The 17,823-nt window shown below is 47.1% G+C and overlaps 1 protein-coding gene across 2 annotated transcripts in view; it reads right to left on the bottom strand.

Moving 5' to 3' along the window:
- NPC1L1 (NPC1 like intracellular cholesterol transporter 1) overlaps positions 1-17,823 on the bottom strand; it is a 44,501-nt gene that overhangs the window by 18,137 nt on the left and 8,541 nt on the right. For both annotated transcript variants that reach the window (XM_054997765.1, XM_054997766.1), the window contains exons 4-16: positions 17,605-17,777; positions 16,970-17,098; positions 15,731-15,913; positions 15,317-15,431; positions 13,569-13,696; positions 13,271-13,408; positions 13,033-13,122; positions 10,164-10,354; positions 3,827-3,954; positions 3,555-3,684; positions 2,696-2,751; positions 2,274-2,424; positions 1,429-1,660 (exon numbers count right to left, since the gene is read on the bottom strand). In XM_054997765.1, coding sequence (XP_054853740.1) covers positions 1,429-1,660; positions 2,274-2,424; positions 2,696-2,751; positions 3,555-3,684; positions 3,827-3,954; positions 10,164-10,354; positions 13,033-13,122; positions 13,271-13,408; positions 13,569-13,696; positions 15,317-15,431; positions 15,731-15,913; positions 16,970-17,098; positions 17,605-17,777 — 1,844 coding nt within the window. The remainder of the gene's footprint in view (positions 1-1,428; positions 1,661-2,273; positions 2,425-2,695; positions 2,752-3,554; positions 3,685-3,826; positions 3,955-10,163; positions 10,355-13,032; positions 13,123-13,270; positions 13,409-13,568; positions 13,697-15,316; positions 15,432-15,730; positions 15,914-16,969; positions 17,099-17,604; positions 17,778-17,823) is intronic.

Here is a 17,823-nt window from a genome sequence, read left to right as displayed (position 1 = left end):
TGTGTGATTCAGCATGCCAAGAGACTGTAACAAGTTCTGCACAATATCTGCAGCAAACCCACTTTGACAGGGCTTGACGGTCATTGCCCGCTGATGTACCTGCTCCTTCCTTTTGCCCTGAACAGATGGGGAGTCCTGCCATGAGCTACATTTCAACAATATATTTATAAAGGAAATAGTCACGACTGGACAAAACTGAAGAAAAGGGAGGAAGAGAGCCTGCCTGCCCGTTGCCTGCTGCTGGCAGCTCTGGCACAGCAGCAGAAACCTTCAGGCTGCTATGCCAATGAAAGCAGCTCAGTTGCCCAAGTACCAGCGTTGACAGTGAAGAAGAGCCCCAGGCTGGATGCCTAGAAATCTTGCAACAACAATGACTACTTTTTAGCAATTTCTCTAGAATTCTAAAAAATAAACTTACATCCTGGTTGTTTCTAGTTCATTTTTTTAAAAAAAATGCCCTGTCAGACAGGTGGGCTATAATAATGCAATAAAATAAAATAATCAAACATGAAAGTTTCTCATTACAGGAAACTCGCTTTTGAATGCACGGCAGTTGAGCAGACTTCTTTGCTTTGCTGAAATTTCTGCTGCTTTCCATGCTTCAGTAGCCCTTCTGGTCCCCACCGACATACCTGTAGCATTATAGTATCTCCCACTTCCAGAATTCTAAATAAGAAAGAACAATCCCAAGAAACAAAAGCATTCCAAAGTTTGGAAGGCAGATATGTCTGAATGATTTGTGAATTGGTAATGTATGCAAATAAGAGCATTTGTGAGATTTATATCCTCCATTTCATCCAAAGAACTCTGGGCAGGGGTGCCTGTCCCCACCCCAAATTAATTCTCAGAACAACCCTGTGAGTTGCTTAGGCTGAAAAATACCAACTAGCCCAAAGTCAGTATAGTGAAGCGAAAATTTGAAACAGTCTTCCTGACCCTCATCCTTCACTGTAACCTCTATGTCACATTGGCTCTTTGATATGCCTCACTTCAGACTGAACTGTTGCTTGTGGAAGAGAATGTGTGTGTAGAATTCTAAACACAAAGGGACCAGCAAGCCACAGGTTTGAATCCTATTTCAACACCAGACATTTCGGAGCTCCACAAGTATCCCGGTAGTATGCAGCTGGAAGGCATCCAGCAGTGCTACCCTCCTGAGCCTAGGCTTACCAAACCCTCCTGGAATTACAACTGATCTTCAGACTACAGGGCTCAGTTCCTCTGGAAGAAATTTCAGCTTTGGAGGGTGGAATTTATGGCATCACACGTCCCTGCTGTGTTCCCTCTCCAAACTCTACCCTCCCACAGCACATCCTCAAATCTCCAGGAATTTCCCAAACTGGAGTTGGCAACCGCATCTAAACCAAAACTCTGCTGCCGTGCCCCCCCCCCCCCGAGCAACACCTCATAGATCCAAGCACGGCTTACCGTCACCAGGTTGATGAGAGAGATGGCATTGTACGAGATCCCCCACAACGTCATGGCTCCCACAGTGTCCACCACAATCATGATGATGGTGAGCAAGTTGATAAAGCCTGACCGTAAGTCCATGCCCAACAGGACATAGCACACAATGAAGGTGGGCACCAGACAGAGGACCATGTTGGTGATGCCTGCCACGGCAATGGTCATGTACTGCTCAAAAAAGACATAGGTGATCCTGCAGAAAGAGAGGCTCAAAGAAGTCCTGGAGCACAGAAACCAACTTTGCTGCTGCCTCACAAGGGAAGAAACCTGTTTGCCCCCGCCCCTCACCATTGCTGGCTTTGTTGTGCTTTAAAAGGGGATTAGACAAGAAATTCATGGGAATAAGCCCATCAGCAGCTATTAGTCACAATGACTCAATGGAGCCTCAGTGGCCAGAGGCAGTAACCCTTTGTTGCAGAATGACAACAGGGAGGGCCATGCATGGAAATTTCAGTGGCATCTAGTTGGCCACTGTGTAAAACAGGATGCTGAAGCAGAAGGACAGCTGGCCTGATTCAGCGCTGTTGCTGTTATGTTCTTATGACCCATTCATTACAGATGTTGGGATTATGCCTTCCTTGAACTGTATAGAACACTTTTTGCCCTTTCGCTCACTGGCTGTGGCACACTTATTTAATAAGTAGAACCTAACCTTCCAGCTACGGTGTTCTGGAGTTCCCTTCCAGCCATGGGATGCAACAGCCCATGTTTTACAGACCTCTCAATTCCTTATCAAGTGCTCGAGCACACACATGCACATATGCACACACACACTCCTCTTCCCACAGTGTCTCATGTTGTCTTACGTGTATGGGAAGACTCGAAAAGTGGGATCCGTGCCTGGTACTTTCCGCATGCTGGCTGTGATGTTGTCTGACAACTCCCGTGCAGCCTTCAGTGCCGCCGTGTAGTCTTGTGAGCTTTTGAGGGGTATGTGATAGGCCATGAACCGGGAAGCTGTGGGAAACCAGAAACTCTTGTTGAACTGACAATGCTCCCAAATGGAAATCTCTACAAGGGTCAATGCTGAGTGTCCAAGATCGTTCTACATGAAAAAGCAGTTGAAATGACATTGCCACCCCCAAATTTATGCTAACAAAATGAAATTGCATCCCATCTGTGCACCTCTCTATAAGATGAGAAAATCAGGGCCCTCCTAGGGGCAACTGTTCATTCCCACATGACATGTTTTGCTCTAAGTAACCTCAGAAAAAGAGGTGCTACTTACCTTGGATTTCTCCATCTGACCCAAAACGTACTGATGTATCATAGGCACCACGGCCCCTACAAAGATAAGACAGGAATGGGGTGAGTAAAGGAGGAACAGAAATATGGAACTGTTCTGTCATTGAACAGTGCAGAAAAAGAGCATGCCGAGAATGCCATCTCCTCTAGAGGAGAATACACATGACAATTATCAGCTGTTTACACCAATGGTCCAATTCTCTAGACTGAATCTCAGTTACAAAAAAAAAAACGGGACAAAAAGCTCCGTCCCTCCCCAGAAAGCAACACACAAGCAGCCCAGCCCGTCCAAGCCCAAACCCAAGTTCAGCTAGCATGGAGCCAAGCTGTGGCCTTTCCACAGCTGAAGGAGGCAGTTATAATGAGTGGCTGTTCCCTGAGCACATAATCAAACAAGAGAAATACCAATGCCCACCATAGAGGGTTACTGATGACTTCCGTCCATAGCAAAGCTATGGAGGCATTTTGTATGGCAGAAGTTGCTTTGCACTGCCTTTCATGAAACTAACTGGCAAGCTTGGAAAAGCCATATGGTCCCAACTCTGAACAGGGCTTGAAATGACCCTTATTGCCACTGTCCAGTAAAATAGCATCATTTGGGGATATAGTTGCAAGGTTCACCTTCATACCTTCTAAATGTGGAAATATGCTTTCTGGGTCATGATAGTATTTCAGAAAATGTTTAGCCAGGCACAACATCAGAGCTCATGGAAGCGGATTTTCTCAATATCATACTGCACTATCTTCTCTCAGATGTTCCAACTGTACATGGGAGTGGATTTAGTTGTGGGAACAGCAGACCATGCCCTGTTGGCCCAATCCATTAGGCAGCTTTCACTCACCCTTTGGGACATTTGAGGTTAGGGATGTCATTGAGAAACCAGGGCAGGAATTTGTTGAATTGTTCCACATCAGGCCGGAGGATGTCGCTTGTGTGTTTCATGCACATGTTCAGCAAGCAGGACTGGTCCGCTGCCAAAGGAAGAGGGGAGGTAACTCACAACAAGGCCTGGACCTACATCTCCTTCAGGAGAACCAAGAGCCTTCTTCCTCTCCCCCACTCTTTTGCTTTCTAGGTTGCATGTTTTCCCTGCACCACTCCAGAACAACTTACTTTCTGTAGAGGAACAGAACTGGCCCTCCTTTTCTCCAGATCTATGTATGCGGCAACAGCTGGTCATAGGATTCAGCCAGTCTATGAAGTCATCCACCCAGGAAGAGGCAGGAATGGCCAGGAAGGACCTGAAAACATAGGAAAGGGTCATCGTTTGGGCCAAACCAGAGAAGAGGCAAGGAGTTTGGGATCAGAGCAGCCTGTGTTTTCAATCAGCAGGCACATGCATGCCCATTTTGGACTGGGACCACAGTGTGAGGGGAGGCAGGACTTAAGACTTTCTGCATAGCGTTTTGAAATGGCCCCATTCCTAACTCTAATGCAAGTACCTCTGTGTTTATCCCAAGACAGCCAATCAATAGTGGTCTTCTCTAGTGCCATTTCAGGCTGGGGAAAGGGTGTGTGTGTTGCATTTAACACCCTCGCCTTGCTTGCTCCATGAAACTCCATGATCATACCTAACAATAGAATTTAAAAAAAGAACTGGGAGCTCCATTCACAGAACTTCTAGCATCTCCTCCAGTTTGGCTTCTAGCCTCTCTGGGCCACTGTTAGGCTAACTGAGCTATCACCTACTAGAAGAGAGCCAGACTTGATGGGAAACCTTGCCTGGAGTAGCCTGTTGCTAACTTTGACAATTTGATAGTTTGCCAGTTCCTGGAAGTCAAGAACATTTTTCACAGTTATCCGTGCCTTGGTAACCCTTTAGGAGTATGCCATGCTTGGAGTTAGGGGTTGCTATTTTAAAAAATTGATTGGCTAACTTGACCAAGATCCACTTCACCTTGAAGCCAAAATGTCCTCTCTCTTTCACCGCCCCCCCACCTTGTGTGTCAGTAACCTGCTCCTTAGGGATGTGGAAGCTGGGCAAATCCAAATGCCTTCCTTGTGAAAATAGTTTGCTGACTGTGTGATACATGGGGGGGGAGTGCACAGGGAGCCAAGTAGGTGCTATATTGGCATGTATCTGAGATATGCTGGTGTAAATGGCCCAGTGCCACTATGCCGGTCCAGTCACCAGCACAGCCTTGTTGTGGCACCAGTGTAGGCTCATGTGCCAGCATTAAAAGGGATAGAGCCAGGGGGGTTACTGGAATTAGTTGGGTCCCTAAACTGCTTCAGTCCAGGAAGGCCCCCCAACTCCAGGCCCCCCAAATACAGGCCGAATCCACATTACCTCCGCGCGGCGCTAAATGTCCGCGAAACACCCGGAAGTATAGCGTCTTTCTTTTTTTTTTTTTATAAATTTTTTTATTTTTCATAACTACAAAACACTACACCAGACTATCACAAGGAAAGGGAAGAGGGAAGGGACAAAGGGGAGTGGAAAAAGAAAAAGGGGGGGGAATGAACTACAAACACTAAACACTACACTTCAATGTTTCCCTTCATACTGTCATAATACAAAAATAGCTCCATAGAATAATGATGGAGTGGTTAATCATACAGAGAATAAACATTTCAAATTCTGATTAAACTTTCCTCCCCCTTCTGGGTCCCGGACGCAATTCTCTCTGTGCAACTGCTGTTGCAATGCTCTCCTCTTCCCCCCCCCCCTCCGGCTCCTCCTTTTCTTCGTTCTTGGTGCAGCAGAATTCTGGGTTTTTATTCTCAAAATCCTTTAGTTGATCTTCTGATAATATCTTATAGGCCTGATCTTTATATCTGAACCATATTCCTTCCGGGAATAACCATTTGTACTTTATTCCATGGTCCCTCAGAAGAGCTGCAAACTTTTTATATTTAAAACGCCGTTTCCGGACTAGAAATGGAACGTCCTTCAAAATCTTGACTTTCAAACCCATAAAGTCCAAATCCGCATTGTATGAGTTATATAGGATGGTGTCCCGAATCTTTTTAGTTGAAAAGTCAATAATGATCTCACGAGGCAACTGTCGCTTTGTTGCATATTTTGAAGAAGCCCGACGGACCTCCAAAATGGCGCTTTTAACCTCTTCTTTAGTCGTCCTCGCGGGTGTCGCCAGTAGTTCCGAGACCAAATCCCACAGATCCTCATTTTCCTCCTCTTTCACGTTTTGGAGACGCAAAATTGTCTGCGTTCGTTCCACTTGTAGCCCGATCAGTTGGTTCTCCACCAACTTCAACTCCTTTTTTGTAGCCTTCACAAGTGACGCACTTTCCAGAGCAGACTTTTCTGCCCCCCCCGCTGCTGCCTTAATGGTTTTCACCTCGCTTTCAATTAAGCCCACCCTTTGATCAGTTTCGTTCAGCTTGTCAACAAAGGGTTTTATAGCTTCCACCACCGCCCTGCGCACCAATTCTTCGAGCGACTCCCCTTTCTGCAAGGTGGCCGAGATTGACTTACCGAGAGCGGGACTTTGCTTCTTTGCTGCCATTTTGGGGGGGGGGGCGCCAACAAAATTCTGGAACTCCACGAAGGGGAAGAGCGAGTCTTCTTCAGATCAACCTCTCCTTCACAAACGCTTGTAGAACAGAAGGGATTCGCTTGTTTACAGGCTTCCGCCTGTTTCTTTTACTTGCCGTTTCTCGTTGCCCGGCGGCACTCGAGGCGCCGCGCACATCTGCCGGCCTCCATAGGGACAAACGGGCAATTCCCTCCCCGCATTGATTTCGGGGAGTTCTTCCCGCCGCGTCCCGGACCCTGGCTCCCTCCCTGGGAGTCCTGGGGGCTAATCCTTGCAGATCAGCCGCCCGGTCAGGGTGCCCGGTCGTTTCCTCCCGGACCAGCCGAGAGGAGCGTCCGGCATGGCTGAGAAAACGAAACCGACTCCCGGAAGTATAGCGTCTTTCAAGCGCGATTTCTGAAATCGCGCTTGAAAGACTCTATACTTCCGGGTGTTTCGCGGACATTTAGCGCAACACCGGGACGCGCGAAGGTAATGTGGATTCGGCCACAATGTAGCCCATAGGCACCCATGCAATGGAAAAGGCCAAGTGCCACCCCACAGGTGTGCCCCCCGCCCCAGAAGAGCACAGGATGCTGACTACAGCCAGAACCCCAGCAGTGGCCAAACCCCCTTCTCCTGCACCCAATCACAGCCCTGCCCCCCAACACTATATGAACCCCAGCCAGGATGCCCCATAGCTTACTAGATAGGGCATGGGGACTTTGCCATGTACACTTACAGTGCACAGCGTTGCACTTTAGTGGCAGGAGAGGCACAGAGTGGACACTTAGTGCTACTGGAGAGCACTTAGCACTAAAACTCAATTTGGGAGATCAAACTCCGTGCTTGCGTGGCTGACATCTCATTTCAAAACCCTAAGAGGTAGCCCGTCTCTGAATGCTCATCCTGAAGGACGATCACACCTGACAGGCAAGCAGGCGTAAGAATCTATCCGCCCTGGCCCAGCCATGCCAGCCCCCACAACTGAGGCCAGCAGTGTATGCGTATGGAGGTGGCCTGAGCCAGCCCATCCCAGCACCTTGCCCAGTGTCAAGCAATGGGGCATACTCCCAAAAAAGTGTCCCAGGGAGAGCTGAGCTGCCCGAGGGCGGGCAGGAATGCTTGCAGCCCCACACTGGGCTGTTAGCACACTCCTTTCCCAAGGAGCTGCCCGCCAGGTGGGGGGACAGGGCACAACTTTGGTTTGGGGTGCCTGGAAGCTGCCCCACTGTGCTGTGTGTACCAGCTGGCCAAGCAACCTTGGGACCATTGCCTTGCAAGACTGGACCCCTGTGCCACAGCAGCAGCATATCGACTAGTTGTAGTAGCAGAGCATTTGCTGGAGAGTTTGCTAAGGGTAATTTGGCTGGGAACAGCATATGCCTCAGGGGGCTCCTGGCAAACGGGGGTGGGACTGAGGACCCTGCCAGGGTGCCACAGGCATGGCTGTGGCCAGCACAGCATCCGTGCTGTTTGCCATTCTGTTTTACTTCTGTGCAGGTAGTGATTCAGCAGTGAGGCTGGGGGATGTGACCATTGCCTTTCCTGCCACTGGGCCTAGTTACCAGTTTCAGCCCTGCCTCAGATGATGCTGAGCTAAAGATGCCTTAGCATGTCTCTTCAGGGGCTTTGGGAGCAGCTCAAAAGGTACAGGTGCCATACTGGACAGGGGGAGTTGGCAACTCAGTTCATCGGACCATGATTTGTAGTGATTGGCTGTGCATGGGTGTGCCACAGGGACATCATCGGCTGTCCTTGCTTGAACAGTGGATGCTGCCAGGGTTGCTGTGGACTCGGGTGCACTCACTCTACCATCGATGCTGCTTCTGCATTGGCAGCCAGGCACCTCAGCAGCCAGCAGGATTGTGCTGCCCATAAACATGCTAGAAAATGCCACTCCTTCCTACCAGTCCACTCCAGAAGTGTAAAGAGATCTATCAAAGACTACATGGCTTTCACAGCTGTTTAGTCCACATTTCCCTTTGAAGTTTTTATTTGATTACTCATTATGTTTTAACATTTTTCTCTTGTTAACAAAGGACTAGCCTTCCCAGCCCCCTCCCCCCTCCCCACTGTCACATTTTCATAAAGGAAAGAGAGGGCTTTCTCTGAGCTCCTTGGAATTCTAAGAATGTGTGTTAGTTTCGCCAAGAGGCTCGGATTTCCTGATTCTTGGCTCTGCTTTGTGCTAGGGAAGAATGTGCATGAAGCTATCTAAAGAAAGGAATGCAGTTCAGAGAAAGGTTTTCTGTCTTGTCCTGTTTGAATGTCAGGTGCTCCCCCAATAATATTGGGGTGCTTTGACTTTTAATAAGAAGATTAAAAAATGTCTTTGTGAATTAGAACACCCCAAAAGGTGGTGGCAGCTAATGAGGTTTTTCCAGGTTTGGGACCCTTGGTTGGTCAGAAGCACCTGCTTTGCATGCAGAAGGTCTCATGTTCAATCTCCATCTAAAAGCATCAGGTAGCTAATGTGAAGACCTCTCCCTAAGATCCTGGAGAGCTGCTGCCAAGCATAGTAGACACAATTGACCATAGCAGGCCAATGGTCTGACTCAGTATATTGCAGCTTCATGTGAGGCCCTGCTCTAAATTTCTCTCCCTCATAATGCACTAGGAACCAACGTTCTGGAGACTTCCCCCCTCAACAGGCATGGTCCCATCATTAAGAACAGAAGAAGAGCCCTGCAGTGTTGGATCAGACTAGTCCAACATCCTTTTTCACACAGTGGCTAATCAATTGCCCTGGAGAGTAGAGCAACTACAACCATCACTGCCCCCCACCTCATTAAAGATTCCTCCCATATATGAAATGGGACTCCTTGCTCTTTGTGGAGAAATGCTTTTATTTGTAGGTATGGACTGTGTCAAAAACTCTGCTCTCAGTTTAAGAAGTGTCTCTTAGCTGAGAACAGGTAGGAAGAGGAGGGAAAGCCAGATACTTTTTATGCTGCACCCAGCACTGGGCTTTAGTCAGAAGACTTTGTGCTTCCAGGTGTGTGGGGAGGAGGACTAAAATCCTGGAAAGATTTTTTTCCTGTAACTTCCAGGAAAAGTTTCTCTAACCTGCACCTTCGATCTGCCCAGGGGGTGGGCAAAGAGAGAGAATAAAACCTCCTGGCACAGAAAGGAAGGCCTCTTTGGCTGACTTCATTTGGAAGCTGAAGGAGCTGAGGGCTGGCCCCTTGCAGGTGGTGGCCACTTACCATGTGGAGGCTGCAGGCCTGACCCATGAAAGGTATAAGGACATCTCTATATGCTGGAACTTTTTAAGACAGAGAGCCTAACTAAACAGAAGATCTAAGTTAGGCATGTACAGATGGAAGGATAGAGGAACTGCATTTTTACCCCTTTCTTGTTGAGTTCCCTTGCTTGCTTTGGAGCTGTGCTTAAAAGTGTATGAGCATTTTAAAAATTTTCTTTAATAAATGCTTTTTAAATTCTGAAATGCTGGCAGCTGTTCTCTGTACCACACAGACACCCTCCCCCACCCCCACTGCTCAAACATGCTGCCTAAAACAGATGTCAAGGGAAGAGGTGGTCTTTTGGTAACTAGCTGATCCCCCAGTGGTGCATAAGTGCAGTAAACAGTCCCTGCATTAGCCAGCTGCTGAGAAGCAAGAAACCAGGCACAAAACAGGGCTCAGAGGGACAGCCTTGCACAGGGGAGTGGGGAGCTTTGACCCTCCCCATGAACAATTCCCATTAAGGCCAAGGGGTGGCAGCGGGCACAGGAGAGAAGAGCAAAAGCCCCTCGTGAGGGTTAGGGGCTCACCACGTCGGTGGCATGTGCCAGGCAGAGACTTGGACTGCCAGTGGTTACCCCTAGGCACCTCAGAGGGCAAGAAGAGGCAGTGCTCATGGGTTAGTGGGGTTGTTCCGCCTCACTCTTTAAAGATAAGAGTTTTGCATGAATATATACAGCAGGGGACATTCTGGCAAAAGAGGGAGTGCTCAAGGTAACTTACTCCTTGGGGAACTGTGTGGCATGCTGGATCTTCTGGGTCATGGAGTTATTGTCACATCCTGTGCTGGAACAGACACCATTCATTCCATCAATTGAGGAGAAGTTGTAGCCCCCAGTAGTGACAAAATATGTTGGGGCACCGACCATAAAATACTGGTTCAGATATTGAAAGTACTTCAACATGTAGGAGTCCTGCAGACAAAAAAGAACCACAGAACATGGTGGGTCATGCTCCAGTCTCCTTTAGCAGTTCTCCCTTTTGCCACTCCTTGGCAAAGCAGCTGCTTCTCCCTTGCCAGAGCCAAGTGGCAACAGGCAACTCAGGGGAGGGGCTCGGTTCAGTGACAGAGCATCTGCTTGGCATGGAGAAGGTCCCAGGTTCAATCCCCAGCATCTCCAGATAAATGTATCAGGTAGTAAGTGTTATGAAAGACCTCTGCTTGGGACCCTGGAGTGCCCCTGCTAGTCAGAGTAGACAGAATGGAACTTAAGAGACCAATTGTCTGTCTCAGGGTAAGGCAGCTTCATGTGCTCATGTAACATGCCTTCCATGGCAGTGCTTCCTAACATTTCCCACCCCAGCTCCTGCCCATGTGATGCTTTTTTTGGGATGTCTACCCTGTCCCTAAGTGTTTCTTCCTTTTGCAGTTACAAGAAAGTTGGGATAATGGAGAGGAACATGGTTACTTTTTTTCCCTAAATCAAATGTGTAACCAGTCAGATGTAAACCCACAGATACCACCACATCTACTGGGCAAACCAAACTGAAGCAGCTATGTTTGTTTCAAAATAGCCAGGGAAGAAACCTTGGCTTCAACTGTCTACACAGTTTGGAGGTGGTAGAAGAGAAGAAACAAGGTCTCCAGGACAGGTAAACAGGCCACCCTGTGCAAATGAGACATATCAGCTTAAAAATAATGGGACTGGGGAAGGGAGAGGAAACAATCCTTAATGACTGGGTCAGTGGCTGAGAGGAAATAAAGGCATCATTGATATGGCTAGGAATACAGAGGAACAGCTCCTGAACTCAACCAAAAAGATCATGGAAGTGGTTTCTGCTCACCAGAGATGGTGGGGCCTCTGAGTTAAACATGCCAAAACGGAGTTTAAAGACCTAAAATAGAATAGCCTTGGACTGGGGCACAAAACAAAGAAGTGACACAATTATACGACCTTGTGTAGATTAGAAGCCATCTAACCCTTTATGTGTTGAGGCTCAGGTGCAGAAGCATCTGAGAATGGCAAGAATGTCCAACTTCATGTGAGTGAAGATATAGTTCAAAGATGGGGTGCATTGGTTGAGGGCCAAAAGATAATTCACAAGTATGAGAAACTCGTAATTACTATTTTAAAACAGATAAAAAAGTAGCAAGAATTAACTAAAAGTTTTTAATATGCTTTAAGAAGGCATTTCAAGTATAGATAATAGAGGTGGGCACAAACTGAAAAAATGGTGGTTCATTCAGTTCGTAGTTCATTGCAGTTAATGAACCATGAATCACAAACTTCACGAACTTGCCACGGTTCGCAAACTGGTTCATTCGGTTCATGAAAACGTTACTTTCAGGTCAACAGAAGGTCTGCAAAGAGCCCATTCTCCACCCCGGTTGCCTAGGAAATTGATTGATCATCGCCAAGCTGTCTGCAGTGACGAACCGAAATACAAACCAAAATAACGGCTAAAATTCATCACAGTTCATGAGAAATGAGCGAACAATGAACTGGACCAGTTTGTGATGAACTTTGGTTCGTAATTAGGTTCGTGGCCACCTCTAATAGATAACTTTGTATGTTGTTTGAAGTTATACCTTCAGGCCTGCCTCTCTCATTATGACTCCCGCACACACCTGCTTTGTTCATCTTCACAGGGCTTGTTGGTGGTTTCCGGTCCCAAGGTGGCACAACTTTCTTCCACCAGGAAGAGGGCCTTTATGATTGTGGCACCCTCCCTTTGGAATGCATTGTCAGGACCTGTTGATGTTTGGAAACTCTGCAATGCAGAACTATTCCGGCATGCTTTTGGTATCTAGTATTCTACTGTGAGGCAGAGCAAATTGCTGTGCATTTTATCTACCTGCTATTTTATGTTATTTGCAGAGTTTTTTACACTGGGGTGGGGACAAGAGTGGTTTTTAATTTGTATTAGGCTGTTATTTTATTGTGATTTTATTGAATACATTATATTTTTGTATTGGTTTTGTAATTGTTGTGAACACTTCGAGATCTTAAGGGAAGAGAGGCAGTATAAAAATCAATAAATAAAAATTAATAATAAATAAGTTAGCCAAGAATGTGCGGGCTTTATTAAGTGGGACAGCTAGCTATTGTTAGATGATTTTAAAAGCCTATAAATATGAGAGTCTGAACTGATTGGGAGCTTCTTATCAGAAGAGACTCCTTGCTTGTGACCTACTTATCTTTGGGATAAGATACTTTTGTGGATTCATGTAATTTTTCTCACTTAAATTATATGAGGAACAATAATGGATGGTATAATGTTGATTTCATCAGTGTTAAAAACATAAGAGTTATATTTTAATAAAATATTAAAATAGAAGAAGAGATTCTTTAATTGCATCACTTGAGCTTTAGACCCACAGCAAACCTAAAATGTTGTTGAGGTGTATCCCTTGCCAGGAATGAAATGATCTGATATCGGAAAGTTAATTAGACACCTAGCACTTCTTAAGTGCACACCTGTCTCTGAATTAAGCCTGACCAGAGTCATCCTGAACAAGGGTTTTGGAAGAATAATGGTAAACATTTAAGTACCTGAGGATACAGAGAGAGAGGCTCCATTTTGCCCTCATGATAGGTTGTGGAAAAATCCTGTTTTTTCCTACCCATGCAGCAAGCAGATAGCCTCTTACCTTTGGCACAGACAGCTCCTGGTCCAGCCCCACCTGGACGTTGAACATCAGGAAGATCCCCGCACAGAACATGAAGATGAAGAACACCACCTGGAGGAGACCCCAGCTGCAGTGAAAAAACTTCCCTTCCTGAACCAGAACCATTTCTCCAACCCACCACTGTGATTCCCAGACCTACATGGTCGTGGGTCACCTGCTCCCAGGCCAAAAACACCCCCATTCTTCCAGCTCTACTCACCACCAGAATCCGGACGATGCTGTTGAGCAAGACAGGCACGTAGAACCTCCTTGTGAAAGAGCGAAGGAGGCTCTCATGCTTCTTTACCTGCCCCCGTTTCTCCAGGCGGACACAGCAACAGAGGTCAAAGCGTGAGGCCTGGGATGGTGAAGGTGGTGTTAAAAGGGAGAGTGCAGGAAACAGAGGGATGCTATTATGTTTGCACTTGACAAAATGCCCCTCATTTTGTCAAGTGCAAACATAATAGCATCCCTCCCAAACTGACTGATAATACAACTCTCCAAGGAGAGCTCCCCACCTTATGTCTGCGGGCATCCAGAGACACCAGGGCCACAAACATGGTTATCTGAAGCAGGAAGTCAAAGAGGACAGCCAGAGCAGCATTGAGGGCAAAAGTATGAACTGCTGGCATCTCTGACAAAGCACCTACAAATAGATGAAACAGCCGGTCAGGCAAGAATTGATACTTCAGCCATTTAAGTTATTACACCCACCAGAGTGGGCCTTTTCACATTCTGGGAAAACATCAGCTTTTATCAGTTTTGGTTTGGGCTTTTCAGCCCACAAGGTTGATCCTCACGGGGGCTTCTGCAGCAGCTCTTCAGCAGACCCACAGAAGCCCTAGCTCTGTCCTGTTTATGGGCAATCACCCAAGAGACTTTCAAGCAGTTCAGCCTCTTTCTCTGTGGCTCCTATTGCCATCACAGCCTGAGTCATTGTCCTGGTTCCCCTCTAGACAGCTAAGCCAAGATCCATACACTTTAAGAGCTGGTCAGAGGTCCCCAAAACCAAAAGTGCTTCAAGACAAGTCATGAATTCTAAAACAAACATTTGGAAAATTGGAGGTGGGTGGTCTCAAAGTCAACCCTGATGCACCAAAATATGCATATTCTTTTCTTTTCAAGCCTGAAAAAAATCACCTTAAGACAGGAAGAACCTTAAAGAAGGGTTGTTGCTCAGTGCCAGAACTATTAGTTTCATGTCAAAGGACCCAGGTATAATTATTGGCAGCAACTGTAGCTAAAGGATCTCAGATGGCAGGTGCAGGGGAAGATCTCTGTCTTAGCCCTTGGAGAGCTACTTACTGTCAGTCAGAGTACACCAGTGGTCTTTAACCTTTCCAGACCCTGTTCCCACCTTAAACCTCCCAGCAGCAACCCAGGGGCCACTGAGCTGCAAGTACCTGAGAGGAAGTCATGTGACATCACAGTAGGAGGTTATGGGGAGACATGGGGGAGCCGTGCTGTTCAGGTGCAACCGAGAAGTGACAATGGGTAGCTCTAGGAATCACCAGAATAGTTTCCAGCAATTCCTAGAGCTGCCTATTGTCAGTTTGGGCCGGTTGTACCCAGACGTGAAATACTAGCACAGAAGCAGGCAACATTTTTTTCTCCTGCATTGCTGGGACCAATGGTGGATAACACCAATGATTGGCAGAAGGCCTCCTGCCAAAGCATAAGTCTGGCAATCCAATATCACAGTTAGGGTTGCCAGTTCCAGGCTGGGAAATTTCTGGAGATTTTGGAAGTGGAGCCTGGAAAGAGAGATCTCTAGCCTCTACCTGGAAGTTGGCAACCCTAGTCACAGTGCTTTGACAGAAGGGAGCCAAAGTGATGTCATTGGCATCAAGAGCAGGGTCATGGGCAGAAAAGCAAAACAGCTGGGACAAGAACACAAGCCAAGAACCAGGAGAGGCACCTGTCAAATGTTGGAGCTATGGAGATATCCTCTCTACCACTGAGTGACCTCACCTCACAGTCCTGTTGCAGATGCAAAAGACATGGTGCCCTTGCTCTCTAGGCATGTGCACTAAGAGCAGGTTCTTCTAAAAAGGAGCAGAAAAATGGTGGCTCTATAGAGGCTTAAAACCCAGCAGATGAGGTTCTGGTGGTTCCGACCCATAGATTGAAGACCACTGTAGAAGACAAGACTGAGCTAGATCAACCAGTGCTGTGATGTGGTATAATAGGCAGCTTTGCATATTGTTCACCTGAACATTTCTCATTCAGTCTGGCAAGATGGAGGAGAAAGAAGGGACCCACTCACCCAACAAGAAGCAGATGGCTTCAGAGACACTGCAGAGGAGCATGCTGGGAGCCACGTCCCCCAACACTCGTCCAATGTGTTGCTCCCTGCTCTCCCCCGGCTGCTGCTCAGATTGCTGCAAAGACAGGCAGAGAACTTCAAAGGAGGATCCACACTATGGACCACACCCAACATGGCTTCCCCCTCTATTCCCAAATGGGGGTGGTCTCAGCTAGTCCCTTTAAAGTGCAGAAGTACCCCCAAACTGGTATCAACTGAGTTTGAAACCAAGACGGCTCCAGGAGAACGGTAGGGCAAGAAGATTTTCTCTGCTCATAGTTATCCCTCCATTTCCCACACCTATAAGGAGGAGCTGCTCAATTTGGGGGTGGGGGGGAGTGTCTGCATCTCTGATCTCATGACTGTATTTCGTACCTGGTACTCCAGCACAAAGATGAAGATGTTATCAGCGCCAACGGCGAGGACCAGAAAGGGGACAACTTCGATAATGATGAGGGAGGAGGGCAAACCCACATAGCTGTAAAATCCCACAGAGGACATCACACCTCCTAGCACCACCAAGATCCCGCCAAGGCCTAGAGTCATCTTGGAGTCTACCTGAAAAAGGACGAATGTGATAAGGACAGCAGCTACTGTGGGGGAAAGCAATGCAAAGGAGAGGAGAGATGGGTGGCTAGCTTCTGAGCAATGTTAGGGTGATTGTAGACAGCAGAAGGAGGGTGGGGTCTCTCTAGTGGCATGATGAGTTGTCCCATGAGGACTAGGCTTGACTCCTGTACTTCTGTGATTTGGAAAGGTACAAAGGCTAAAAGTCTCTGATTGTAAACTGTGGAATATGGGATTTATTTTTAAGCACATGTTTCTAGTCCACAAGATTATGGAAACAGACACCACCCAAAAAGTATTTGGGCAGTGACTATTAATGGCTAAGGAAACAGCAAGTCTACTAAGAACCACCGCAGACCCTCCAGTCATCACCCAGACCCAATCAACCATCATATGAAAGCCAATTGTATGACTTTCCCAATATCGTGGGCCCTTGAGGTGACAAAGCCCCTCCAATTTTGTCTCCCTAGTTTCCCCCTTCTTGGCAGCTCTGACAAAGAAAGGGGGTATGAGAAGCACAGACCCAGACGCATTAATGTCCTGTAGTTCCCAAATATGCTGTCCCACAATTTTTGACAAAATAAGAGTGAAAAGCTGCAGTTATGATTCAAACACATTTCTGAGGATGTGCCTGTTGTGCATATTAAATTGCATTCATGGAACAGAGTACAGGAGATGGTGGAGGCTACCCCAGCAATCTGAATTTGTGAACACCAAAAGTCTTGATACTCTTATTAGGGACAATTAAGGATGCATTTTGCTGTCCATCCCTTCCTATAGAAAGCTCAAGCATTCCACATGTGACTCTTGCACTGTGCCTTTTGCTGGCTTGTGCCACTTTACTTTCTCTGCTTCTTTCTGTTTGAGAAGCTATTCATTTTTGACTGATGACTGGTGATTTTTCATACTATCTGCACAATCTGCTCTGTTGCAAAAACATTCCCACCGAATGGCAAGCTAAAGGCAAGCTAAAATCACACCCACGTGGACAAGCCTCCCCACCATGGGCTGCCTGATTCCTTGCCAGGCAGAAGCAGCTTTTCATACCAGGAGATGCCTGCAGCTGTGGTACTCTCCCAAGGCCAGCGCGATGTACACAAAGATCAACAGGTAACTGACAGCAAAGATAGGGAGGTCCTCCAAGGTGGTGCGGTTAATTTCATCTTCCAGGGAGCGCTGAAGTGTGGAGGGAAGATGGCAGCTGGTTAGAATGCACCAATCAGATTAAAGGGCAAGAAAGCAATGTCAGCTCAGCTGGATTTTTCCCTTGCAAGAAAATCCAATCTCAGCTCCTCAGTAAAGCAAGGAGTGAAATGGGTTCTATTAAAAAGAAGAGGATGCTTGGGAGCAGTTATGTCAACCATCTAAGTGATTTCCTAATTCCATACATCACTTAAGGCTTTGCCTGGGGTGCCACCCATGGCTGTCAGAAATTCCCTGACAGCCAGCTGTACTCCGTTTGGATCAATTAGACTCCAAGGATGGACCAACCTAATTGGCCTTCTGATCCTGTGAAAGTTACAAGTTCCATTCAATCTAAATCCCACCAAACTAATGGTCTAGGAAGGTCGTTTGTGCTCCAGGCTAACCATGGTGAGAGAAAGGACTGGTCTACTCCTCAGCATACAATTGTGATCAAATGATCCTTGACTGCCAGAGGAGAGATTTAGCCCACGTCATACCTCAGTCATATAGGCGATGGAATAGTTGTCAGCGTGTTCCTGCTGGAATTCTTGTACAATCTCGAGGAATCGCTTCTCCCACAACATCACCTTGTCAAAATTGGGGTCATTGCGGGGGTAGTTGTTCAAGGAAAAGGTAAGGATGAGTGCCTGAGCCTCTGAATATTCCTCTCCTATGAGGCAGACAGAAAAGGCATCAAGAAGCAGGACACAAGAACC

Source organism: Eublepharis macularius, chromosome 14, assembly GCF_028583425.1.
Source record: "Eublepharis macularius isolate TG4126 chromosome 14, MPM_Emac_v1.0, whole genome shotgun sequence".
In the NCBI taxonomy this organism is placed as follows: Eukaryota; Metazoa; Chordata; class Lepidosauria; order Squamata; family Eublepharidae; genus Eublepharis; species Eublepharis macularius.
Note: the sequence above shows the minus strand (reverse complement) of the source record. Positions and strands in the feature narration are given on the sequence as shown.